Source organism: Spea bombifrons, chromosome 2, assembly GCF_027358695.1.
Source record: "Spea bombifrons isolate aSpeBom1 chromosome 2, aSpeBom1.2.pri, whole genome shotgun sequence".
In the NCBI taxonomy this organism is placed as follows: Eukaryota; Metazoa; Chordata; class Amphibia; order Anura; family Pelobatidae; genus Spea; species Spea bombifrons.
Window position 1 is genome coordinate 26906280 of NC_071088.1, and position 26618 is coordinate 26932897.

General features: G+C 41.6%; 1 protein-coding gene and 1 long non-coding RNA gene across 4 annotated transcripts in view; both read left to right on the forward strand.

The window, feature by feature from the left end:
• MTMR4 (myotubularin related protein 4) overlaps positions 1–18479 on the forward strand; it is a 30590-nt gene extending 12111 nt beyond the window's left edge. For both annotated transcript variants that reach the window (XM_053457242.1, XM_053457241.1), the window contains 17 exons: positions 1025–1111; positions 5703–5819; positions 5973–6055; positions 6751–6917; positions 7185–7281; positions 8418–8531; positions 9019–9218; positions 9494–9622; positions 10320–10431; positions 11010–11205; positions 11288–11473; positions 11697–11867; positions 12542–12696; positions 13596–14667; positions 15297–15407; positions 15873–15961; positions 16326–18479. In XM_053457242.1, the coding sequence (XP_053313217.1) occupies positions 1025–1111; positions 5703–5819; positions 5973–6055; positions 6751–6917; positions 7185–7281; positions 8418–8531; positions 9019–9218; positions 9494–9622; positions 10320–10431; positions 11010–11205; positions 11288–11473; positions 11697–11867; positions 12542–12696; positions 13596–14667; positions 15297–15407; positions 15873–15961; positions 16326–16503 (3264 nt within the window). In that variant the 3' untranslated portion in view covers positions 16504–18479. The remainder of the gene's footprint in view (positions 1–1024; positions 1112–5702; positions 5820–5972; positions 6056–6750; positions 6918–7184; positions 7282–8417; positions 8532–9018; positions 9219–9493; positions 9623–10319; positions 10432–11009; positions 11206–11287; positions 11474–11696; positions 11868–12541; positions 12697–13595; positions 14668–15296; positions 15408–15872; positions 15962–16325) is intronic.
• A 5957-nt stretch (positions 18480–24436) lies between these two features.
• Positions 24437–26292, forward strand: LOC128473826 (uncharacterized). 2 transcript variants are annotated; one of them, XR_008346295.1, is made up of 3 exons: positions 24437–24472; positions 25524–25565; positions 25963–26292. It is a non-coding gene; the product is annotated as an uncharacterized LOC128473826 (long non-coding RNA). The 2 variants fall into 2 exon arrangements; XR_008346296.1 differs by lacking the exon at positions 24437–24472 and adding an exon at positions 24675–24755.
• The last annotated feature ends 326 nt before the right edge of the window (positions 26293–26618 follow it).

The following is a 26618-nucleotide window of genomic DNA, read 5'->3' on the forward strand; positions in this document are numbered from 1 at the left end:
GGCCCTGCTCCTGTGAGCTTACAATCTAGCACTGAGGCCGGATTCCATGACAAGTAGCCTGTTTAACTCTTTATGTACAGAAGCCCCAGCAGTCTCACGTGATATACCGTCGCACTGGCTGAACACATTAATGAATGTTTTCTGCTATTTCCGTGCGCGGATGAGCTGCGGGATGGAGTGTGATTTAGGCGACGCAGCCTCCTTACCCACCCAGACCCGGTGACCGGACGTTCCTGTAATTCTTCCAAGTGCAGCGTTGCTCTTGGCTTGCGCGATGTTCTGTTCGATTATTCTCAGGACAGAAGTTGCTGTACTGGAAGCGGACAGCCTCGTTCACGTTCTGGCATCTGCTCCGGTACCTGACGTTCCAGGATATGGAAATATCAGCGTTCGCGTATCTGGCCGTTCTAATATTTTGCTTGGCTCTGCAGTCGCACCCAAAGTTGCATTACAGCCAAAAGACCGCTACAACTGGTCATTTTATATTTAAAAAAAAAAATTATAATAATAATTGGGCACTACCAGAAACTGCAACTAATGATGCACAGGCTCTGAACTTTTCTTTTAAAATTGGATCCTTTAGTGTATTTATTTTTTTTTTGGGGGGGGTCACTACTGTTTGTTTTTTGTTTACAATCTGTTCAGCAGGAAAACTGCCCCCAGCACAGTGAATATATTTTATTATTATTATTTTATTGTCTTATTATCCGGCAACAATGTACGCAGCAGTTCCTACAGTCTATACACTCAAAGTATTTGACTAAACTAGAATCGGCGTACTGCCTGCCACCTACTGCTGTTACGGTATTTAACCCCGCTTTATATTGATATAAAAACCCTTTAGTAGTAGTAGTGATATAGGTGACACTGCCCTGCTATATAAAGGTAATGATGACTGCTGGACTTTTATTATGAGTTTATTTTTCATGTAAATGTGCTTTTAACAAACCGTCGTGAGTCACGAGTTTAGTACATTAGATCCACAGTGTTTCCGTGTTGATTTATTTATCGTGTTGTGCAATAGGGTGAAGAGCCTCCCAGTCTGGAATACATCCAAGCCAAGGATCTCTTTCCACCCAGGGAGCTGGTGAAGGAGGAGGAGAAGCTGCAGGTAAGGTTCAGAGATTATAATATATGTCATATGCCAAGTGTTCAAATCCATCAGTGCAATGTGTACAACGTAAAATCATTCCGGAAAAAGTGTCAAAGTACAGAATGCGTGTTAAAGAACTTTGCTAGTGTTTGGATCTGCAGTCTTCAACCTGTGCTGAAGGAAAAAATTAAGCTGCCTAGGTTGAGTTTTTGCATCTCTAAAGCTGCCAATCAGTGCTGGGAAAATACAAAAGGCAAAAGAGGTAGATGAACGGAGGCATCCGGAGAAGAAAAAAAATAAAAAATAAAATAAAAGTATTTTATACACATGTTCCTGAACACGGGAGCTTTTTGCATGTCAACTGGTTCGTGTGTGTGTGTGTGTGGTGTAGATAGAGCTGTGTGATGGACTTTGAGCATGAGAAGACCTTGTGACACGGCTTTGACCTTTCATTGTGCCCCCGCCCTGTGGCACAGATACTACAAGAGGTAGCGTGGGAAAAATCCCCGTGCAGTAACTTATCAAAATAATAGACGATTTGTGTTTTTTTCCCCCCTCTTTCCAGCAGTATTTATGAAATATTGGGTCATTTCTTATATATATATATATATATATATATATATATATATATATATATATATATATATATATATATATATATATATATATATATATATATATATATATGTATGTGTGTGTGTGTGTGTGTGTGTCACAATATGTTTTTGCACAACCTACATGATGCTGACAGGGGTCTACAGTTGCCTCATAAGAAGTATTTAACAGCATCTGATTTTCAGCTATAATTAGCTGCTGCCGATTGGAAAGGTCGGGACGTGTAAGCGGGAACAGCAGCGCATGAAGTGACTATATTAAACTAGTTAGAAGACCGTAGGGTCTTGGGGTATATTTGGGGTCATTACGGAAACAAATAGATGCTTTGCCCCAAAACGGCTTCTCGTCTACCTCTATGAAATGTATGTTCCAGCCACCGTATGCAGAATCCTCCTATATGCCATTATCTATTTTATATGAGATGCTGAACACCTGTCCGATTCCAGTGCTCGCTCCGCAGACATTGCTGGGGTCGCCTATGCGCATGCCGAAATCATTTCAATGAGAGTGCTTTTAACAAACCGTCGCAAATCTGTAGCAAGAATCGTTGGACCACGGAGGAGGCGGCAGCTCCAGAGCCTCTACCTAAAGAATACTTCCCTTTTTTTTTTTCTCTGAATCTGAGAATACGCTTAATATTCTTCTTTTCTGAGGCTGTGATCTGTCCCTTTAACATGAATGTCTATGTTTGCCCTTCACAGCCTACCTGGACATAACAAGTCCTGATTCCGAATGAATTCACTAGACACAAGTTGGGAATACGAGTATTTAACTGTATAAGATAACTGTTAATTTCCTAGGCAAACACATGAGCCGTCATGCACCCCCATGATCCTTTGTGCACATGGTATCTGTGACTGGAGCCGCTACATGTATGTTTTAAATGCCATTTCATGTAGCAGCCACTCGGCCCTCCGTTATAGTTTTCTCATTCAGCTGGGCTGCTTTGATGGTGATGTTTCTCTAGTAACGGGTTACATGGTGTTACGGCGTACCTGCCGCCTAATGATCTGCGGAAGGCTTCTGTATACAGAATCTCCGCGTACAGCTTCATGCAGACCGTCTCGCGGGGCGGCCTCCCTGCCGTGCGGCCTGATCTTTTGCTCAAAGGAATATACGATTCTTTTGTGTTTCGGGTCCTCTGACTAACCGCCACGGAATTTTATCAAGCTTGTTATTTTCACCGCCGCCAATTGCTTTATATTATTTAAACCAATTTCTATACGGAGCTGAGACTGTCTGAAATGTATTTTCTGATCTTTAAAGCTCACTTTTTGTTTTATTGGAGGAAAACATTTCTTCTTAATTTTTTTTAAATCACTTGGACAAGCATGGACTAAACGTGAATAAAATGAAAACCGCCTAATTCAGAACTTTAAAGAAAAGTTTATCCTCATTGTAAGAGTTTCAGATGTGATAAAACATTTGACTTATCCATTCCCTGCGGCCTTGGTAAATTGAATATAAAGGAACATCACCCATATCTGTTTCTAATTTGTTCCTCCCTCCCCACCCCTGATTAGTGTGAATGGTGAGAGCCGGACACACAAACACAGTTTTTAACTGTAAGATCATAAGAGCTGCTCCGATTACTGACTCTCCCTGCAAAATACATTAATATTCCAGTCGGCGGACAGCCGGGAGGACACGGGATGCTCTCGGTTGTTTATCTGTCTTAGTCAGCATTACGCATCTGTAATATAACATTTGGCCGAGTATAATGGATAACATACACATGAACATGTACCAAAGCATATGTGGAAACGACAGCCGTGCGTTCAGGACGTTTGGGCTGAATGGATCATTCGCATGTGATGTCAAATGGCAACTACATCAAGAAATAGGCTAAACAGGGATACAAATGGGCCCTCCGTGCTCCAGCCTCCAGCTGCGGTGACATGGCCACCATGGAGAAGTCGGTCGTTTAACATGCAGAATCTGATATTATATCGCTAATAATGCTAACGGGATCTCTGCTTGAAGGACTTCCTATGTGTTAGACAGTACAAGCACATTTTTCTGGAATCTACATAGTTTCAGGTTTTTCGGATTGCGTAAAGGGGGATGTGCAGTATTTCCCTGGGATCAGCGAAGGAAAACAAACATCTACTATTTGCTTCGCTGTTCCTTTTTCAAATGCAAACTGCACTCTTTTGGCTCGCTCACCAATGGAGGAGTTTGCAGGTGAGTTCCCTCGGTTCGATATTCATAAAGAAGGACCGACGCTGGCAAGTTTCCCCCGGCAAGAAGGACTGAGGTGTCCCTGCAAAGTGCATTATATTGAGTACAGCTCAAAGGGCCGGCTTCTGGACAAAGAATGTAGTAGGAGGTTTCCAGTAGTTTTTTGGAGGAACCTCTTTAAGACGCTGAGGTGTTGAATACCGGTCATTATGTTGCATTCGTTTTTGTAGGAAGAGCTTTCAGTCTTTGGAAAGCGCTAGACTCGACACGAGGCTCGGCATGAACTACATGAGGTTCCAGGAGAGAGAGTCTGGGTGCACATGGAGGACATGTCCTAAATTTTATGTCAAGATGGTGGTTGTAATTTTGCTTGCTTGGGCTTCTTCTGGGTATTCCTGAATCCATTTAATCTCAGGATCATAATTAAGCATGTAAGAAAATCTTGCTGATTTAGCTATACATTATACAGGGCCAGCCAAGCGCTTGCTGCATCAGAAGCTCAGTTGGATATTCATAATAAACGAAATCATCTAGCACACTCTTCACAATTCTCCATTTAGTGAAGATAGACTTCTATTATTCCCTGACTCCTTGGGTACCAAACTCATTCATGTGACTAATTTAATTTGCACTGTTGAGTATCGGAACATGCGTGCGCGTACTAGCACTCTTCTTATAGTCCAGATGCCATGGCCTGTTTACCTGCCAGAGATTTAAGATCTCTTGATAAGCATCGACTATACTGTGCTAGTTCCTGAAACCTGGTGTATCTGCAGCCCCTAATTATTACGATGCACTAACATGTTAAAAATTCCTTGTTGGGCATTAAAACTGTTCAGCGGCTGAATAAATATAATAAATATAGACACCAAGCATGCAAAATACAAATCTATTAATATTTCCAAATATCAGTGGGAAAAATCTGCTGAGTGAATTTAGTTCATTACCCTCCCGATGGCAACGTCGGTGCCGTGGAAATATTAGCGGCACCGTTTTCATTCTGTTTTGGACAACATATTTAATTATCTGATCCGAAGTCAGCACTTTATTATCATAATCTTTTATTTAATATGGCGCTTCTTCAATACGTTTGCCAAGCATATCTTCATGCAAGTTTCAGATACACGAAGGGACCGGTGGATGGGACTATCCTCTACAGAAGTCTTACGGATCCTCGGCTTACTGGAACACCCAAGATGTTTAACAGGAAAACTCTCTTACTTGGAGTCCTATTTCTGTATGAGCGTTTTGTTAAAGCAGATCCATTACTTTTTCCAAAAACTTCAATTGGTTAAATACACTAAGAAACCAATCTACGGATTAAAAAAAAAATGCAGTATCTTTGTTTGAAACTCGTTATGTGTATTCCATGGAAGCCGCCATGCTGACTTCATGTTCCCAGGAACCCCATGATTATTCCATGCCATTAAGTCGCCCCCCCCCGTTCATAAGTTGCTTATTGTTGACGGGTGTAGAAATAAGTGCAACATTTGACTTGTCCGATCCTTCAAAGCATAGTATAGAGAAGTTAGAAACATGCGTTTGCAGTGTTCGGGGTTCCTGTATTTATAACGGCGTTTATCAGGCCATCTGTAGACAGGTTATCAGTCTCTTATACTGAATGTGTCCTTCTGTGGGGTGGAACCAGAAATCTACTGTAACGGCGTGAAAAGGCTTTGGATCATTGGGGAAAGATGTGTTTGTAAAGGTCAGGTAGTGATAAATAAGTGTGATGTAAATGAATTCATAAATATGAATGAACTCTCTGTATGATGTGGTAATTGTCCGTATGATTGTCTTCGTCCATCCTTAGGTACCGTTCCAGGTGCTGCCGGGTGAAAGCGTGGAGTATTTAGGGAGTGCGAATGATGCGCTCATAGCGATTTCCAACTACAGACTGCACATCAAGTTTAAGGATTCTGTCATCAATGTGAGTGCAAGAACCGTATGCTTGGGGGGGGTTAACAAGGCTGATGAAGCCGCTGCACCTTCTTGATCAGTCGGATTACCTGTGCCGCCGGCAGTGATTCGACGATGAAGACTCCGTAGTGTGAATATGATTAAACTTGTTGACTTGTTGCAGGTGCCTTTAAGGATGATCGAGACCGCGGAGAGTCGAGACATGTTCCAGTTGCAGATAATCTGCAAAGACTCCAAAGTAGTAAGGTAATGGCTGCTGCTTTGCAATGAGTTAAACTCTATTACGGTGTCCTGTTTTCTACATTTATATTGCTGATATATAAGTGGTTAAAGCAACCCTTCCAAAGTGAAAACGGTTCGCTAGAATGTCTTCCCCTCTCTGTAGTATCCGGCGCCTCTCATTTGTTTTCAGAGGCCTTGTCCATGAAAGCTGCGCGTTCTTTTGTTCAGACAATTTCAGTCTGGCGAGAATGACATGTCCGCCTGTTGTGCCATCAGGGAAACCGGTGCAGTAATAGATCTGTACCGGGTGAAAGGCAGCACATGTGGAGCGTTTATTATGCTTTTACCTTTTTTTTTTTAAATAAGAAAATGTAAGCTGATATTGACTAGGGCAGGCCCAGACGCCCCACTACAGAGAAAATACAGGATTTTTTGTGTAAGAGAATAATGAACACACCCAGCGCTGCATTTCGCAATGTTTAGTTCATACTGTGAAAATGTTACATATAATAGAAGAAATTGTATCCTTGGTTAAGCGCTAGATGTATCAAGTCACGATCGCACCAAACCAAAGGTTTATGTCAGCTTGCGCTGTTGAGTTTATTTAATGAGGAGTCCGTACCGTTTAAGTCATTCTTAAGTGTTTTCTGACATGGGCCACAAGACTGTAAGTTCTCGTAATATTTCAGTGTTGGATGTTTACTGCGATTCTTTTGCAGGTGCCACTTCTCCACATTTAAGCAATGCCAGGAATGGTTGACAAGATTAAGTAGGGCCATTGTACGTCCGACCAAACAAGAAGATCTGTTTGCGTTTGCCTATCACGCGTGGTGCCAGGGAGTCTGCACCGATGAGGAGGAGCACCATGTCCACCTTTGCCGTCCAGGTAGGCTTTGACCCAAAGTAATCAAGATCCAGTCTCTATTTAGCCTCCTTTAGCACTTCTGGTTTTGAGTCTTAAATGAATACTTAATTGTTGGGCCTACATCTAGAAATTAAAAAGCCATGTCAAGGATCGCTCACATAGCTGTTCCATTTATGAACAGTTGTTCCCTACATCACATGTTTTTAGCGGTTTGTTTTTTGGGGAGTGTCTTTTCTATGTTATGATATAAACCGCTAATATGCTGCATCGGAAATGCCTTTGTTTCAGGTGACCATGTGAAATTCCGCTTTCAAATGGAATTGGTTCGAATGGGTTTTGACTTGCAGAATGCCTGGAGGGTGTCTGAGATCAACAACAACTACAAGTGAGAACAAACTTTCTGTTGCGTAATACGTCTCCTGAATTGTCATGCAGCTTCGGTGCCAGATACGGGCAAGCCCTGTCACAATCCTATATTTTACGCAATAAAGAAGAACATTTAGGTCTGGAGTTTACAGCCGGGATCCTATCATTGCTAACTGGCCTGTCTTTGCTGAGAGCAGATGCCTATCTAGTGAAAATAGCGCCTATGGCAAGCACTGAAATTGCGCCCCTGTCCTAACTTCCACACATTAATTCACACTCTTTACTACCCCCTCTCCCTCCCTTGTCACTTTCTTAACCCCTTTCCCTCCCCTTTCCCTACTACCCTCTTCCTCTCCCCCTTTGTAGGTCTCTCACCTTGAGGTCCAGCGACGGGAGTCTTCTGTCTTCCTGCACTGCTGCGGCGCCCACTGCTGAGCGCCGTAATATGACGTCATATTTTGGCGCTCAGCAGTGAAGCAGCGGGCACCAGCGAGCGGCGTTTAAACGCTTTCCTTTTTTTTTTTTTTTTTTGGATGCGGGGGAGAACGAGGGGTGCCGAGCCATTGCTAGGCGTCCCTCTCTCTCCTCCGCATCAAAAAAAAAAAGACTGTTTTAAAAGCCGCTCGCTGGTGCCCGCTGCTGAGCGCCGAAATATAACGTCATATTACAGCGCTCAGCATGAAATGCCGGCACCGGGACGGAGGTAGAGGGCTCATGGAGGAGAATGGGCGCCGAGCCGTTGCTAGGCGCCCCTCTCTCTCCTCCGCATCCAAAAAAAAAAAAAAGACGGCGTTTACAAGCCGCTCACTGGCTCCCCTTTCAAATGGCGCCTATGGCACGAGCCATAGCTGCCATACCCTAGATACGCCTCTGGCTGAGAGTGCTGGGAGTTGCGGTGACTTATCTGTATGAGAGCCATGCTTGTGTTACCTGGTTGGTTGAGATGCAAACCGCAGAATACCATGCAAGTTTGGCTGATCGTTTTATGAAATCTAGCATCTATTTCATCTACGTATGATTTATTATTCATTGGGTTGTACAATCTGGAGTTTTTTTCTTGATGTTGTTAAGTTAAGAATGTGTTTTATATTTCCATACTGAATTTATATTGCTGTTTTGCGCGGCATAGTACTTTATCCTTCTTGTCTTACACAGGCTCTGTCCAAGTTACCCTCAGAAGCTTCTGGTTCCTGTATGGATCACTGACAAAGAACTCGAGAATGTTGCTTCGTTCAGATCATGGAAAAGGATTCCAGTTGTGGTTTACAGGTAGTAATATTTTTTTGTTGTTTGTTTGTTTTTGCTTATAATTTAGTGATGGACAATAATGTAGATATATAGATACTGTTGCTATTTCCCCGTGTTATGTAGAGAGCCTGTTACTTCCAGACTACAGCTTTTGCCCACAGTAGAAGTAGCATGGATTTAAAAGAATTGCAGTGCATTTTTTTTATTACAGACCTTGTATATATAAATATAATATATATGTGTGTGTGTGTGTATATATATTTTTTATTAACTCTTTATAGAGACAAATGTAAAGTTCCCACAAATCCCTGAATGATTAGGGTATACTAAAATGATACATTTTACAGCATGAAAGGGAAAGTGGTCTCAGCGCAAAATAAAGTGTGATGACCGCTTTCCTTTCATGTGTGTTTTTTTTTTTTTTTTTTTTTTGTTTGTTACTGTGTATCTTTTTACAAAAAACTTTTTGTGGAAGTGGTTCTTTTACATTTTTCCATCTCATTGTTAGACACTCGCGAACAGGGGCAGTGATTACCCGCTGCAGCCAGCCGGAGATCAGCTGGTGGGGTTGGCGCAATGCAGATGATGAGTATTTGGTAACTTCGATCGCGAAGGCCTGTGCGCTTAACCCCGGAGGACGTGCGGCTAATGGAAACTTCACCAACAAAGGCATCAGTGAGGGAAATGAAAACGGAGACACAGACTTTGGTAACTTTTTCTAACTGGATTGCTTGCTAGAATCATCCTTTGTTTAAGAAACAAACTATGATGTGGTTCTATATTAAGTGTTCGGTGCAATTATATTCAAAGCTCTGCTGTTTTATTCCCTGGAGTAAGGCTATGTATTCTGCAGACCTGCATAGATGGAAGCAGAGAACTGTTCTGTTGATGTGTTGTGCAGGGATACCATTCCCTATAGGCTAGAACTGTGATTTGGCACCTGATGTTTCCGCTGAACGATCTGTTTCATGGTTATGCCGCAGATTCTTCGCTAACCGCCTGTCCGGGGATAGACAGTGGAGGCGCCCCCCAAAAGCTATTAATACTGGATGCCCGATCTTACACGGCTGCCGTGGCAAACCGAGCGAAAGGAGGCGGCTGTGAATGTGAAGGTGAGGGAAACCGGCATTTCTTAGAGAAAAGATTACTTGCACGCTCCAGTATGATAAACAAATAACCTGCAGTGAATCCATGTTTGTATTCTGTCCTCTTAATATAAACAATACAGAAACAGCTTAACAGTTTAGTTTCCATAACTACAACCTGCCAGCATATATATACACGCATCACATGACAATTTTATTTTCCCAGCAAAATAAAGAAAATAAAATGAGGCAAAATGTTTCTATGTGGAACTGAACATTTATTTTTATGCTATGATAATACTAAAAACAAGTGTAAGACATGATGGATAACCATTTGGCAGAACTGTTTTTGCTCTGGTCCTTATTGAGAATAGACTTCAATACATCCCCACGGATGTTAAAATTGTATTCATTGTAATAACCTCCTTTTGCTGGAAGGCTGCTCCACTTATCTACTACCCTCTCAGACTCCTAGAATTGCTAGTTATTTTTTTGTAATTTCTTTGCTGTTATTATACCTAATGCTAGTTGTTCTGCAAGTGAATTTAGCCTCGGAACTTGCTCTTGGTTGCTGATGCCAGTATGTGTTTGGATTCAGCAATTAATGTAAAGTACAGGGAATCATAACAGGGATTCATTGTTTTTAATGAATGTGTGAAGCTCCACCTTAGCTATTTAAAAGTTTACACCATGCATTGAGGTTTTGATATTTTTTTTATTGCAGAATATTATCCAAATTGTGAAGTGGCGTTTATGGGAATGGCGAATATTCACTCCATCCGCAATAGTTTTCAGTACCTCCGAGCTGTTTGCAACCAAGTGCCTGATCCCGGAAAGTAAGTCCCTTCTCGTTTGTACAAATGTCCGGTTTCATTGTTTGTTTTTTTCTCTCATATGGCTGAATTGTGGATTGAAAGGCTCTGTTGAGACCATTGGAATAGTTTAATGCAACTACTATGGACCCAATGATGGGAATTTATAGTCATGCAGACATTTTAAACACAACACCTCATTTTTAAAACATTCAGTCCCTAATGGGAAACAATGAACGAATCTTCAGTTTTTTGGCCAATACTGTACATATCAAGTTTACCTTTTACTCAAAAAAAGTCTAACTTGAATCATTTTCCTAAGAACTAACCAACATATACACATTCTTATGGTGTATAGATTTAAGAAATAGTTTTAGAGTGGCATGTAAAGAAAAGAGATCTACAAACCAACACACGTAAATTGCAGTTTAGTTCTTAGGCAAAGCTTAAATACGTTCATGATTTCCCCATTAAAAAAAAAAAATCACTGTAATCCTTGGCCTGAACACATCATTCCCATCAACTAATACCATCATCATGGTCTTTCTTTCTCAAGATGCCACTTACCAATCAGGCGGTGAAATCCTTTATATGTTTTGTAGCTGGCTTTCAGCACTGGAAAGTACTAAATGGCTGCAGCACCTTTCTGTAATGTTGAAAGCGGCCACGGTCGTGGCTAATGCAGTGGATCGTGACGGACGGCCTGTGCTGGTTCACTGCTCAGATGGCTGGGACAGAACACCGCAGATTGTATCTCTGGCCAAGATTCTGTTGGACCCGTACTACCGCACCTTGGAGGTGAGAAGCTGTATGAGCTGATTTGCCGGTGACTGGTCTCCACAACCTTTTGCAAGACTAGTTTACGCTGCTTCTTCCATAGGGGTTCCAGGTGTTGGTTGAAACAGACTGGCTGGATTACGGACACAAGTTTGGCGATCGCTGTGGTCATCAGGAAAATGTGGAGGATCAGAGTGAGCAATGCCCAGTCTTCTTACAGTGGCTCGACTGCATCCATCAACTTCTCCTCCAGTTTCCATGTCTCTTTGAATTTAATCACGCCTTCCTGGTAAAGCAAAACATATTCTTTACATATAGAGGGATATCTTTCTACTAACTGCTATAGCTAACATGGCAGGGTATAAATTGAGCTGGAGAACTACAGGCTACTCAAACTAGTAGATCATTATTGCTTTTTATAATACGGTGTAAATGAATCTGTATTTTGATCATGCTTTTGAATGAACCAGAAGAAATGTGAAGAGTCTATGGCATCTGTTTTCATATTGCAGGTGAAGTTAGTCCAACACACATACTCTTGTTTGTACGGCACGTTCCTTGCCAACAACCCCTGTGAAAGGGAAATGCGCAACATCTACAAACAGACCTGTTCGGTGTGGTCTCTGCTGCGCACAGGCAACAAGAACTTCCACAACCTGCTTTACATGCCTAGCAGCGAACTGGTGAGCAGATTCTTCCATCATTACCTACGTTATATGGCTTATTTTTGGTCCGTCAGGTCAAACAGAGAATATAGCAATCACTCAGAAGGCGATTTTCCAATTTTTGATGAAGTTAAATGCTTACAAAATTTAAAAAGGAGTTTGAGACAAAAAGTATGAATACAGTGCCCTCCACTAATATCGACAGCCTTGGTAAATATACAAAGAATATTGTAAACAATTGTCTTTGTTTAACCCTTTGCAATTGTTTAAGAGTATTCTTGTGTATTTTGTTTTAGAAAAGATCAAACATGACACAGGTTTATCCAAAAAAATATAAAATTGTTAAGTATAATTGTGGCACAATTATTGCCCCCTTTTAGTCAATGCCTTGTGCTACTTCATTTGCCAAGATAACAGCTCTGTCTTCTCCTATAATGTCTGATGAGGTTGGAGAATCAACAGCAAGTGATCTGAGACCATTCCTCCATACAGAATCTCTCCGAATCCTTCAACCTTCAGCTTTGCTCGTGCATTTATCTGGTTCCTGTTTCCATAAACTTAGTTTGGGATATGTTATCTACTCGAATGCATCTTTTTTGCGTATTATTGGCGAACAGCACAAGATATAAATATATATATAAAGTTAGCAATTTGGTCCAGATTCTTCATTCCCCATTATTATCATTCTGTAGGTTCTTCACCCAGTGTGCCACGTCCGTGCCCTTCAGCTCTGGACAGCTGTATACCTACCTGCATCTTCGCCATGCACACCAATGGATGATAGCATGAAACTCTATCTTATCCCTGCATCTCAAGGACCAGATTTTAATGCTAGAATTCTGGACAGGTAACCAATAAAAAAAATATATATATATATTTTCTTAAACTCCATGTTTTTGTTTAGTTTCCTGTTTATGCTAGTTGGAATTAAATGCAATGTGCTTTATTGCTGTATTTTAACTCCAGCACCTTATTTTGTTGGACTTATATGGTAGGATACATTAGATCTCACATAATTGCAGGTTCTTGTGACTAATGGCTTTAGAAACATCTGCCATAAAGCAATCGACCCAATGATTGGGGAAAAGAGGTGGCACCTAAATATGATTACCCACAATATCTATCTTTGCGGTCTGTAGATAAAATCAACATTACTTATTAATAAAACACGTAACTTCAGTGTTATAATTTGTACCCTTTCTGCTGTATTTAATGCTGTTTTTTTTGTATTTTCTTTCATCTGTACAAATGAGTGGGGAGCAATCCAGAGAAGCATCTGTACTCTTAACGTTTTGTCACAACACAGTATAGAGAAGGTTATATATCCGCTTTTATACTAACCTACCTGTAAGCGATGCTCACATATATATTTTAAAGGTTGCTACTTGCCTATTCTACTTTTTTTGACGTAATCTGCTTTAAAGATCGCAGGGACTCGGAGCTCTGACTATTTTACTTGGTGTCATCACAAGTGCTTTTAAATACCTCAAAGCAACCTATAACAATAAGAAGAGTCATGGCAATTGAGTAATGACTAGATGGACCAAATAGTTCATCTGCTGTCAAGATCTATGTTTCTATATAAAGAATATTAGGTACTCCATTTTTTTCTGCCTCATAAAGGATTTCTCTTGCTTGTCATCTTTCTAAACACTTGATTGGTTTTAATCCTTGTTAGATGCTAATATCTGAATATAAAAAGTGCAAGTGGGCTACTCTTCCTCATGTGTTAATTTATCTGTACAGATTACCTAAAACACGTTCTATGGACAACCTAGTGACTGCATGCGACAGTGGAGGACCCCTAACGCGCACGTCTAGTGATCCGAACATAAATAACCATCAAGGTAACTTGGACTCTCGTAGCTGTGATGCAGATGGAGCTGACACGGAGAGCTTGGACCTTCCACAGCCACCTATGGTAACCGGGGGTCAGGAAGAAGAGGAAGATCAAAGCCATCAAATTGTGGAACCCAGTGAGGGAGATAATGCTGGAAATGCACTTCAAAATGACAATGAACTAAATCCACAGGAACTGACATCAATTACCAAACCAGAACACGTAGACTGGAAATGTGACAATTTTAACTCTGTAATGGAAAATAGTACTAATCTCGATGTACAGAGTAATGTTGTAGCCATCACAAATGTTGATGAGCCACAAATTCCAGTTTTGGTACATGCTCCTAAGTCAGTCTTAGAGACTGATGTCTCCACCAGTCATGTATCCTGCGTGGATGTCGGCAAACCAGTAAAACTACCAATTGAGGTTTGTAGGACTGACAAGAAAATGGTGTCTCAGGTCCCAAAAAGTGGGTTTTCTCTTCTGACTTCAAATTGGGACAGTTTGCATGGAATGATGAAGTCTGTTCCGGTTGGAGACCTGGGATTCCGCCGGCAAATCTCTTATGATTGCTCATCCAGAAGCCTCCACAGCAAGCATGGAAGGCATACCTCTGGTTCTTATATTTCTAGAGAGGCTGCAAAGATTTCTTGCAATTTCCCTGCCTCAATGCACTGTTCAGGACCATCTATTAGAAGCTGCAAATGTCTAATGGCTTGTCACACAAAACCGCTTCACACTGGAAGGCTCTTTCCTTTGGCCTGCCCATCTCCTGCTCCTCTAACGTATCAGGATGATGATGGTCTGCCGCTTCCCAGCGATGTTGTGCAACAGCGATTGCGCCAGATGGAGGCGAGCTACAAACAAGAGGTGGATCGGCTGCGGAGGCAGGTGTGGGAATTGCAGCTACAGCTGGAGATTCGGCAATATTGTGCTCCACCCTCTGAACCAGAGGCCGACTATGAAGATGACTTTGTAAGTTCTATGAGCAAACTTTCTACTTGTTACTGTTGTTATGTACTATAATACAATACTTTAATACCCTTAAGATCTTTGATTTCACGTGAAAATAATTTCCAGGGTTAAAAAGAGCAGTTCTGGTATTGATCTAGGCTGTTAGGGTAAGATATGCATTTATTCTAGCAAAACCAACACGTGAAATATGATCAAACATAATACAAATATCCTTAATTGCTAAAATGTCTCTTTCTTAGCCCTTTTTTCATGGCAAGTCTCACTTGTTCATCCATCATCAAATGCAAAGTCAGAAATGTGTGTGAAAGATGCACATTAGGAGTGGTGTAGTTCAGATATATATAATGTTATGTTATGAGAGAGGCTTTTGATTAGTATGTTCCGTTAGTATAAACGTAGTATTTACATTCAGCCGTTTATAAGGTGCCTTAGCAGGTGAAGATACTCGTGGCCATATATTTTTGTGAAATGATTTCATTGTACAGAATGGTTTCTGCGTAGCTGTTTAATAAAATCACATACCATTCTAACAAGGAATACTATAACAATGTATATGCTAAGTGTACTGTGTGTGTTCATTATTGCATGCAAAACTTTTCTTAATTATCCAACTATTCTGTCAATGGTAGACATGTGTGAAAGAGTCCGATGGCAGCGATATGGATGATCTCTACTCTGATAAAAGTGAAGACAGACTTTCTGAAGCTAGCTGGGAGCCTGTCGATAAAAAGGAGACGGAGGTAATTATGGCAATGCGGTCATTTGTAATAATATGAAATAATACTAAAAATGGTAACCGCTCATTGTTGAGAACAGTAACTCCCTGCCGCTTCTCAAGCTCCAAAGAAGGCAGAAGATGCAGTTCTATTGCTTGCATGTATTTGCCCTCTTGTAGAATTTTCCTAATGGTTGGCTTGCCGTGGTCCTTTTCAGCTACACAGAGATCACCAATAGTCCGTGACACCATGTAGACTTGTTTCAAGAAACTCATTCTGCAAAACCAAGGTTGTCTGGATAGCTTTTTCATCCATGATTGATGAGCAGGCAAAAAACCAACTGTATCCTACGTCCCCCTGTAGTTTCTATTTTTTTATTTTTAGTAAATGGCAAGTGTAGCAAAGTGTAAGTGAAAAGCCCCACTCTTAACCTATACTTTATTTTAGAAATCGATCTTGAGAACACTGTTTTTTTTTTTGCTTTTTTAGGTCACAAGATGGGTTCCGGACCACATGGCTTCACATTGCTTTAACTGTGACTGTGAATTCTGGTTAGCAAAACGCAGGCATCACTGCAGGTAAATCATCTCCTTCATATATTTCTTTCTGTGCTGTCTTGTATTTTTATTATAACTTGGCCAATAATTTGGAGAACAAAAAAAAAAATCTAAACACAATTTTAGGCTTTCTGGATGAGAATGTGTTTACATAGGCCTCTCCTGCTTCATGACCTCAAACCTCTGAAATACACACAGCTTAGCAGACATGTTAAGGGAATTAAATAGCAGGACAGGTAACTGTATGGATGTTATTACAACTAAAAGAAGCTGCAGGTTCCATCTCTGCTTTGGTCATGTCGATGCACAGTTTCAAACTGGTTGCGTTGCTGTAACTTTATAATTGTGAGTAAGTGCTGGTCTGACTGGAATTTTCTTCTTGCAGAAATTGTGGCAACGTGTTCTGCGCCGGTTGCTGCCATTTGAAGCTCCCTATTCCTGACCAGCAGCTGTATGACCCAGTTTTGGTGTGTAACACCTGCTACGATCACATCCAAGTCACACGTGCGAGGGAGCTGATGTCTCAGCAACTGAAGAAACCTTTAGCTGCGGCATCTAGCTGAACGCCGGATGAGAACCCGGCTTTGCTCCTCCTTGTGTTCCTCGCAGCTGAAACGAGGCTCTGATGGGATGGCGAGCCTACGGCTGTAACGTTACATGCCTGGGAGAATTCAGTAATGAGCAGCACAGTGGCCTGTGTCTCCTTTGTAATGCTGCACACGGACAGACCTGTTCCTGTCATCTAATTTGTAGGATACATGGCGTACCCTTATTCCCCTAATCCCTGCTATATCCTACCAATAGGAAGTGATCGCTCACCACTAATATAGAACTAATTTAATGTGGGTTCTAATGGCCGAGGTCAGACAGAGTTGTATTTTAACCCTTTAGGGTGGCAGGGCTTGCGGCCCCTGTGGGGTTAATTTGCACTGTTTGATGGTCCAGCAAAAGACTTCTAAAAGCAAGCTAAGACGCTGGCTAATGTTTATTTGTTGAATGGAATTGGATCGGAGGAGAAGGCCCAGTTCCGCTGATCATCTCCTGCTGTCTTGGGTCTCCTGTACGCAGAAAGAGTGGTTTAAAGGTTTCCGCTGTGTCCCAAGCTATGGCGCTGTCATATGGCTTTGCTTCAAATGTGACAATGTGTATTTTAGAACGATCATTCAAGCACACATGCTGGGTTTACATGTAAATACTAGGCCAATTTGAGTGCACCAAAACTGTGAATATTAACCCCTTTGTTGCCAGAAAAACTGATGCAATGTGTTGAACTCTTCTTTTGGCAGCAAAAGTGTTGAATATGGGAGCTTTCTCATTTGCTTGCGTTCCCATTTATTTGTCTGGAGGAGCTTTAATGTTTCCTTTTAGTACACCAGGGGGTGCAGGAGAAATTGAATTCTGTCCCCTGGCACTCAAGAATACCACTCCCCTCTACCTAGAACTTTTCATGTGCGTGTCTGTAAATATTCCTTCTTTTTGTTTGTTACCTGTGTTTGTATCTCATTGGCCATATTCGCTCCTGATCTATAAAACTTGATTCCCAACTGACAAAGTATCAAGTGGAACTTGAAGTCATAGTTTTTGTTTTTTTTGTATTTTCCCTTTTCTTTGGGTGGGCATCATTTAAATGCTGCTATTTGAATTTTTGTGCACTTAAGCTATGTAACCCAGACAAGGGACAGAACATTGATACCAAAAGGGTTTTGTGGTGCTGGTTAAATTGCTTTTGTTTTTACTCTCTCTGTGTAGTGCCACTTTTTGCATTGATCAGCCATGTCATGTCCTAAGTCCTTGTGGCACATGTATGTAAATAGCTGGTTACTGCTAGCTCTGTAGTATCACCTGTCTTAAGAAGCTAAGCCGATTGTAGGTGATTGGCACTCTCACATAAGGGTAGTATTTGTTTTCTTCTACTTGGAATAAGCCAAATTATAAATGTGGCGGCAAGACGGGCGGCATCTCCATCCGCTTAACAGGCGATCATCTTCGTTTGTCATCGGTCCGACTGCTCTGTGCTGCCTTTTGTACGAGCAATGGATTGTTCGTCATGATCACTTGTTGCAAGTCCTTCCAGAAGCTACTCATAATTATTTCTATGCAGTCCCTAATCTACCAGTCTGCTTTCTATTCTTGGTACATTACTCTTCAGTGTAGTAGAACATTTATTAGGCAGTATGTCCTCAAATGAATTGCATGGCTGCTTCCTGGGAGTAGTTTTAATCTTGTTGATGCTATCCATTTAGAGGTATGCTAACCTTGAGACCCATGAGATTGGATTCCAGAACATCAATGAATTGAGATTTCTTTATTAAAGCATGAGTAAAGGGAAAATATATACCTTGTAATAACACATTATAAGATTAATCATTACATGTTCAATTTCGGCACAAGTAGAGTTGTAGTTTCAGCTCCATCAATTCACTATTCATCATGAAGGGCCAGCACTGGCAGGTTCTCCAGGAAGAAGTGCTGACCTGGCCCTGTATAATTTAATGTGTTTATTACATTACAATAACTCCACACAGCAGGTGATAAAACCATTAAATCTTCAGATGTTGGGGAGCAAATACATGTATAATAAACTACATTATCCGGGCCCAGCCAAACTCGTCCTGCAGCAGAAGCTCCCAGGTTGGCCCTTCATAATGTATAATGAAGTCAAGAAGTTGTAACACCGCTATAGTAAAAAGGCCTCAAAGTGCTGGTGGGGAGGTCTGTAATTTTTGTTTAAACCAGCTTGTGACAGACTGTCGGGTGTCCATGCATAATCATTAATGGAGGTAGCAGGATTTGAGGTTAACTGATAAGAGACGCTGTAATACTTTATTCCAAGATGGTCTAACGTTTGGATGTCATCCAGTTCTGTAACAGGTTTGAATAAGTAAACAAGGAGTGGCTACTTGCATTATCATGGGAAACGCATGTTTATAGCGAGGTGCTATGCCTCCAGTTCCAGTGATAATCTAGCCTATTCTGACTTGAGACCTCCGTATATTCAAAAAAGAACTCTGATTATTCCCTTTAATTAAGGATTACCATTAATATTGTATGTGCCAAAAATAGCCTTTTGACCAAATTGATTTATAGGATATATTTTCACTTTAAGGAATTCATTCTCATTTACCGAGGGCTAGGTCTGGAATGAATTCTAGATTTGAGTGACCGTGAATGCCATGACCATCTGCTGGCATTCAGAGGGCTTTGTTCAAAGCATTCGTATGTCTAATTTGAAGAGGGTTATTGTAGCACCACCAGAAAACTCCTAAATTCATGTTACAGCTGCCTCTACCATAGCACCGTTCAAGATCCCTTCCCAGATGGACATCTTATTGTGTTGTGGAAATGTTCATGGAAAAATATTCCAGAATAATCTGTCCTGTGGAAAAATGCATTATGTGTATGTTTATCGCTGTCCCCTGGAGCAGGGCGTTTGGGAAAGGCAGGACTACACCTGGTTTGTACCTTGGATAAAATACGGTTTGATCAATCAAATGCAAAATCAAAACAGGATACATCTCTGTGAAATTATATTGTGTACAACATGAAATGTGCTGTAAAGGTGTAACACTTCAAATAAATACTTAAACTAAGAGTGTCTCAATTTATTGTTTACACTTGGTATTGTATGGTTATTCATGTATATGACTTGGAAGGAAGAGAAGTGAACAGCGTAGTCACTTTAACATGATGTCATCATGGGAAATGAGGTGGTGAACTCCTGGGCGCTGATCACTATATTGTTCCCGTGTTAATGTTTTGCTATAATGAGTCTTTTTCATTAAATATTGAAGGACGTCGGTTGCTTGACTGGATCCAGCCATAATCCGTATTGTGAAACTCTGTAGTCCCGTTCTAATACAAATACACGCTATGGTTCTATGTGGCTACTGTGGGTGTTACTGGTCTTGTGAGGTGTAGGTTGCAAGACGCTTCCTGCCTTCGGAACATGCATGTGGGCTGTGAATCTTCCTTCCATAGCTGCTATGGGGTCAAGAGTGGGCACTGCAAGACCCCCTCTGTGTTATTGTCGGTGACTGTTTATTAATGCTAACTGAAATTGTTAACATATATGGTTCAAAGACAAACTGACAATGAACATTCTGTATGTAAATAAATATAACAAATGACATGTTGACAAGATTACAACCCTCCACCAGCTATAGGGATAAATATCAGCCACACCAATTGCTAACATCTCCATAGATGGACACTGGCAGTAGTAAGGTCGTACTGAAGAGCAAAGTGACTTTAAACATGACACTGTCATGGGATGCCACAAGTCAGTTTGTCAGATTGTGAAATGGAAGCGCCTAGTAGTAACAGTTGAGCCATAAAGCCGAGTGCTGAAGGATGTAGCATTTAAAAATTCCCTGTTCTCTGTAGCATCACTCAATACAGAGTTCCAAACGCATTATGCAAGATCACTATGCATAATGACAAGCGTCGGCTAAAGCGGTGTAAAGCACACTGTACTCCGCAGTGATGAATCACATTCTGGGAGTCTGATGGGTGAATCTGGGTTTGGCGGGAATGCATAGTTCCTTCTGTAAAGTTTGGTAGAGGCGGTATAATGGCCTGGGGCTGTATTTCAGGGCCTCTTCGTTCCAGTGAAGAGTAATGTTAATTCTACAGCATACAAAGACATTTTGGTCACTTGTGTGCTCTGAACTTGGAACCAGTGTGGGGAAGGCCTTTTCCCTTGCCATACCTGGCAGCAATTACTTAGAGAAGCCTCCTCCCATGGGGAAAGAGAACCTGCTCCGTACTACTAGCCCACTAGATGAGCATAGTAAGGCAGCAGATTTTCCTGGCTAAACAAGGAGCAACAGATCACTGGTGTTTCTTCCTCTTCGGCAACATCCAGGGCAATACAAGACACAGTAGTTCAGAGATTTTGTTACCAAATTTAAATTTCAGAATGCTGGTAAGGCTCTTTGCAGTTGTTGGCTGTTGCTTTGACCATTGTAAGCTTTTTATACTGCTTACTAGAGTTGGATACTTTGCCTACTTTTTTTTCACTGCTGCTTGTCAGGTACCACAAACCAGAATGAGGGGATGCGTGTCGTTAAGTCCCCTTTATTAAAAAAACATCCGGAACGGGTAGTCGGACAAATCAGGATCAGGATCAAGAGAAAGGAAGTCGGCTAGGCCAGGATCATACACAGAGAAATCACAGTCTAATGGAGAAGGCACAAAGCAGTCAGAGACCATGCAAGGGCAGATAGATGCTGAACCTTAGCAGCAAAATAGCCAGAGCACTGCATAGAAGGGGCTGGCTGATTAACAGGTAACCGTAGAGACAGCTTGTTAGTCATGAGATGAGGTGTATCTGTACTGAGCAGAGAAGCGGGCAGCTACATGAGTGAGTTAATAGTTTTATTTCTTTGGGGGATATTGTTGTAGCAGGTTCCTCTTAACCCCTCTGAGCCTGTAAAATGTCTTGCTTGCCAGCGCACATTTCTAAAAAGCCTCTGCCAAGACTAAGCATATGGCTTGTTCTGTTTGTAAGGAGACCTTACAAGATCCTCGGTTCCTCGTGTGTGGGCCAAGGAGTTGGCAAATGAAATGAAAAACTTTATGAACTGGATGAGCTTTGAAATGCAGGCTGCGCTCCTTCAGCTGAAAAGCTTGCCCAATCTTCAACCTCCAGTTAAGGAGAAGAAGCACTCACCCTCTATGCCTATGAAGGGGAACCCTCATCAAGCTCGGAGCAGGAGTTGCTGTCCTAAGAGAATCTCTCATCTGAAGAAAGAGACCAATCTTACTTCTTACCTATGGATCCCATTTTGGTCAAGTTAGGGTCTGCAGTCAAGATAATGTTAAACTTGACTGGACCTAAGCTTGAAACTAAGGGTGTAGACCTTTTCCAGGGTTACTCCAGGAAATCTAAGTTATTTCCTTTACACGAGACCCTGGCTAACATCATTAAGGAAGAATGGAAAAATTCTATGGAAATGGAAGTTGAGCATATATAAAAAGAGTGAAGAAGCTCTTCCCCTTTCAGGGATCACTCCACCCTGTGGGTCCTTCCTAAGGTGGACCCAGCGGTAGCTAATGTCTCCAAAAGAACTGTACTTCCAGTGGAGGATGCTGCCCATTTTTCTGACCACATGGACAAGAAAGCAGAAGGTGGCCTTTGGAAGGCTTTTGTGGATATTTCTTCCAACATCCAACCTTGTACTGCCTCGAAGACCCAAGAAGACTTAACAGCTAAAGCTTTAGAAAGAGACCTTTCCAGAAATGTCTTGATCGTTGCCTCTGCATTCGATTTTCTCTGTGATGCTGCTATTGAAAATCTAAGCATGACAGCCAGGCCCCATGCTCTAACCATTCTGGCTCATAGGGGCTTGTGGCTGCCCCAGAAAAAAAGTTTCCTAAAAAGAGTCTCTCCTTTTGTGGCTTCTGGGTTCAAGAAGATCTGCCCTGCTCAAGATCTTCCAGAGGTAAGCCCTATGCATCAAGGGGACTTGAAGCTCATGGAAGTGGGGAGAGGTGGTGACGGGAACATCTTTTGTAAGTTCTGATGTTAGTTCTTCCAAGTAGGGGTCCCTCTCACTTTCTTCTTGGAGGACTGGAAGAAGATTACTTCAGACACCTGGGTCTTACACATCATCACTCAAGGTTACAGTATGGAAATTCAGGCAAAGCCCCCCTCCTCATTTTATAATCTCTATCTATCCAAGCTCCAGAGCCCGACAGTTAGCTCTAACTTCAATGGTGCAATCATTCTTGAACAAGAATGTGATCATTCCTGTACCACCCAAAGGTCAAGGCAAGGGATTGTATTTTTGGGGAATGTTGGGGAAACTGAGGCTCATCATAGATTTAAGGTTTCTGAATTGCTACATGTCCTACATCCACTTCAAGATAAAGACTGTGAAATCAACTCTATTTATGTTGCTTTGTGGGGTTTACATGGCTACATTAGACTTTTTAGATGCATACCCTCATATATCTATTTATCCGATGCAACCAACAGTTTCTCAGAGCAGCTATACCTACTCCTTAGAGCAACTCCAGGCCCTACCATTTGGTCTTGCATTGGCTCCTTGTGTCTACACCACAGTACTCATAGTGGTGGTCAACTACTTAAGAAGGCTCTGTATTTCAATAGTACCACATCTAGAAGATTGGTTGCTGATCATATCTTCAGTCAACCTTCTTAGAAGGTGGCACATACTCAGACGCAACCCTCAGACGTCTGCCCTACGGCTGTGTCAGAGACAGGAGTTTCTGGGCCATGTTTTAGAATCTTCTGTGGAAAAGGGAGACAGAAGTCAAGAGAGTGTCCTCTTGCTCTGCAAACGGGGAAGAGTTTCATTATGGCAGATCATAAGAACCCTAGGGAAAATGATCTCCGCAAGATATGTGTTTACTTGGGCTCTAGCCCATGCTGACCTCTTCAACACTTTTTGCTAACAAAGAAATCCACATGTTGTGGACAAATCCATCCCGCTCCCCAGAAGAGTTATTCTTTCCTTAAGATGGTGGCTCAGAATCGAGAAGCTAGGGAAAGAACTTTCATGGAGTCCCCTAGTAGACTACACCATTACAACAGATGCCAGCTCGACAGGTTTGAGAGCTCATGTAGAGGGAGAAGTGACCCATGGAAACTGGTTCAAGGAAGAGCAGGCGTGTTTGTCCAATTACAGAGTGCTTCAAGATGTATGTAGAGCCCTAAAGTTTTGGCAGAAGACAATCAGAGGGAAAGTAATCAGAATTTGCTCGGACAACAGGACAGGCATGGCATACCTAAACATCCAAAGAGGCTAGAGGAGTTGCAGCCTAATTAAACCTTTGCGTCGGTGGGCAGAAATAGTTGTACAAAGCTGAAAGTCAGTTCTGACAGCTGTCTATATGCTGGGATCCTGAGCACCAGAGAATCCAGTTGCGTTAGAGGCCTCTTTGCAGACCTGGAATCACACTCTATATTTCCCCCTCTGATTGGGTGGTTCAGAAGATACCAAGGGATAGGGCTTCAGTTATTGTGATTGCCCCAGGCTGGACAAGGGGAATCTGGTACTCAGAACTGATCAGGAGTCTCAGGTGTAACCTTTTCCTCATTTGCCCAGATCTTATAACGTAAGGTCCAGTATCACATACAGATACTCAGAGTTTAAAACTGACAGCAAGGTTTCTGAAGGTGACCTTCTAGTTCAAAAGGGACTATCTAAGAAGGTTGTGTTTACCTTACTTCAATGTAAGAAAACGGTCACCTCAACCAAGTACCTAAAGACTGGACCGTGCTGCAAAAACAGTGACAGATGTATTGCCCTAACTGGAGTGGTTTTCTCCAGCCACCATATTACTATGCTCCAATAATCCATAACAATACCTAATGGTCCTCAGGAATTGGCAGATGTACAAACCACTCCGTACATTTTATTTTATCTGCAATACTCTGTATACGTGCAGTGAGACATATTTTGCAGTAGATGGCGATGGATGACCATTACCATTTGTGAAGAAAAACACAAGGAACATAAAATGCTCTCACCCGGAAATGTTCATTTTTTCGAGGAAACGGTGAAGGTAAGACCGTACAGGAAGGAAAGTAAAATAGATCTGTATGTTTTAATTATCAAACTTATGTGAGGATGTGACTGTAACATGTATTTAATGATGGGATGGTTTATAATACTTGAATGGGATACATAAATACATTGTTAGATTGCACTTATCTTCTGTGGTTTGAGTAAATAGAACTTCAAAGAGCACACGGTCAGACTTCAGCTACAGCATTTCGTTCTGGAGACCCAGTCTCCATAAGTATATTGACTTCTTGGAGAGAGTTCAGAGGAGAGCTACCAAAATGGTGAATGCAAGGGACTTTTACTTACTGATAGGGTGGTAGATCAGCTTCCCATCAGGAGTGGTAGAAACCAATACAGAATTTAAACAAGAATGGGACAGGCATAACGCTTTCATGAATCTAAGATAAGATCAAGAATTATATGTATTATATGTTTCTATGTCAGTTCTTGATGCAACATCCCTGGGGAAACTGGGGTAAAGGACCCCAGAAACGGATCAGGGGTGCGCAACTCCACCAGCCAGCACTGATTCCCCAGTTCTCCGCCAGAGCCCATTTATTAGGAGGAATTATGGAGGGACAATGGATCACAAATGTGACTTTGTTTGTTTGTAAATTCATAGGCTACGCTGTGCTGTTTGCCACCTACTTTACACCCTCAATATTTGTGATTGGAAAGGAGCATTGTACTGAAATCAACGTGTTTCCACTGCAGGAATATTCTTACCAATAATCAGAAAAATGAAAACAACACTATAAAAAACCTCATCGCTAATCCACAATACAAAACACAATGGAGTAAAAAAGTGTTCCTACTTTCTACAAACTTTCAATTGTAGTGCCACAACCATTTTCTATACCATCCCCCATTAATATACATCTGGGGAAAAATGACTTTTGATATTTTTTCAAACATATTCATATATTCTCCAGAGTAATACTTTAGGTTTAAAAGATTTATGTTCTCAATAGTGTGATACGTGGTCCCGGTTCAATATTAATAACACCTTGGAATACAGTGTTTACAATGTTTTTTTTTTTTCTTTTCAGATCTTTCCAATAGCAATACAAAACAGCTATAGAAAATGGCAGGTAAATATTTCACTTTTTGTTGCGTATAGACATAAACAGGGGCAAGCGGGCTGACCTCCATACAGTGTGTGCAGCAGCTAGAAAGATAAAGGGTGTGAGGGAGGGAAGGACGGGAGAAGCGTATGCATGTTAGAGTGTGCGTGTTAGAAGGAATATGTGTGAGCATGTATGTGAGAGGGAGTGTGTTTTAGCATGTGTGTGTGTTAGTGTATCTGTAAGTATGTGTGTGTTGACGTGTGTAGGTAGGAGTGTTATTAGATATGCCAGTGCAGATGTTAGAGACCAGGGGCAAGGGGCTGATGGCGCCACTTAGCTTTACTTGCCCCTCAGGCCAGAATGTGCCAGCCCTGCCCTGGATAGAAAACTCCTCTAAATAATCTAATTTCTGTTATCCTAGATGATCTAAAGCGAATGAGAAAACAGCTCATTGATCGCCTGAATGTAGCGGTGATAAACTGCCTCCTGGACAGACTGCTGAGTGAGCAGGTGATCAATGATGCAGAGAAAGAACTGGTAACCCTACAGAATTTGGTGACATCGGACAAAGCTAGGTGTCTAGTCGACATGATCATAAAAAAAGGAAACAAGGCTTCAGAACTATTTAAATGTGCACTGAAAGAGGAAGATCCAACGTTAAGTAGAGAATTGGAATGGTTATAAAACATGTTTAACCAATCACCATGCCTATCTACCTATTTTCCAGAGAAAAATTTGTTTTTGGATATAAATTATGTGTAAAAGTCACTTTGGCGTTTAATTTTTGGCATGTTCGTTTTCCCAGCCGTTCGGCTCGGATGGAAATTGGGGGCCTTTATTGATTCGGAAATGACATTCGGGGGTGTTCCCAAAGGAGTAGGAGGTCCCTGACACCTTTCATTATAGAAATTTTAAAAAAGTTCCCCCAAAGTAAGGACTGTGAGAGAAGCAGCAGCAGTAGTAGGGCGCTGGGCTCGGGCAGGCAGGCAGACGATAGGCACATGGCACATGCAGCCCTATGGAGAAGGACTGGGTTTCCCCAATATTAAAGAATTGATTTTTAATATTTTAATATTT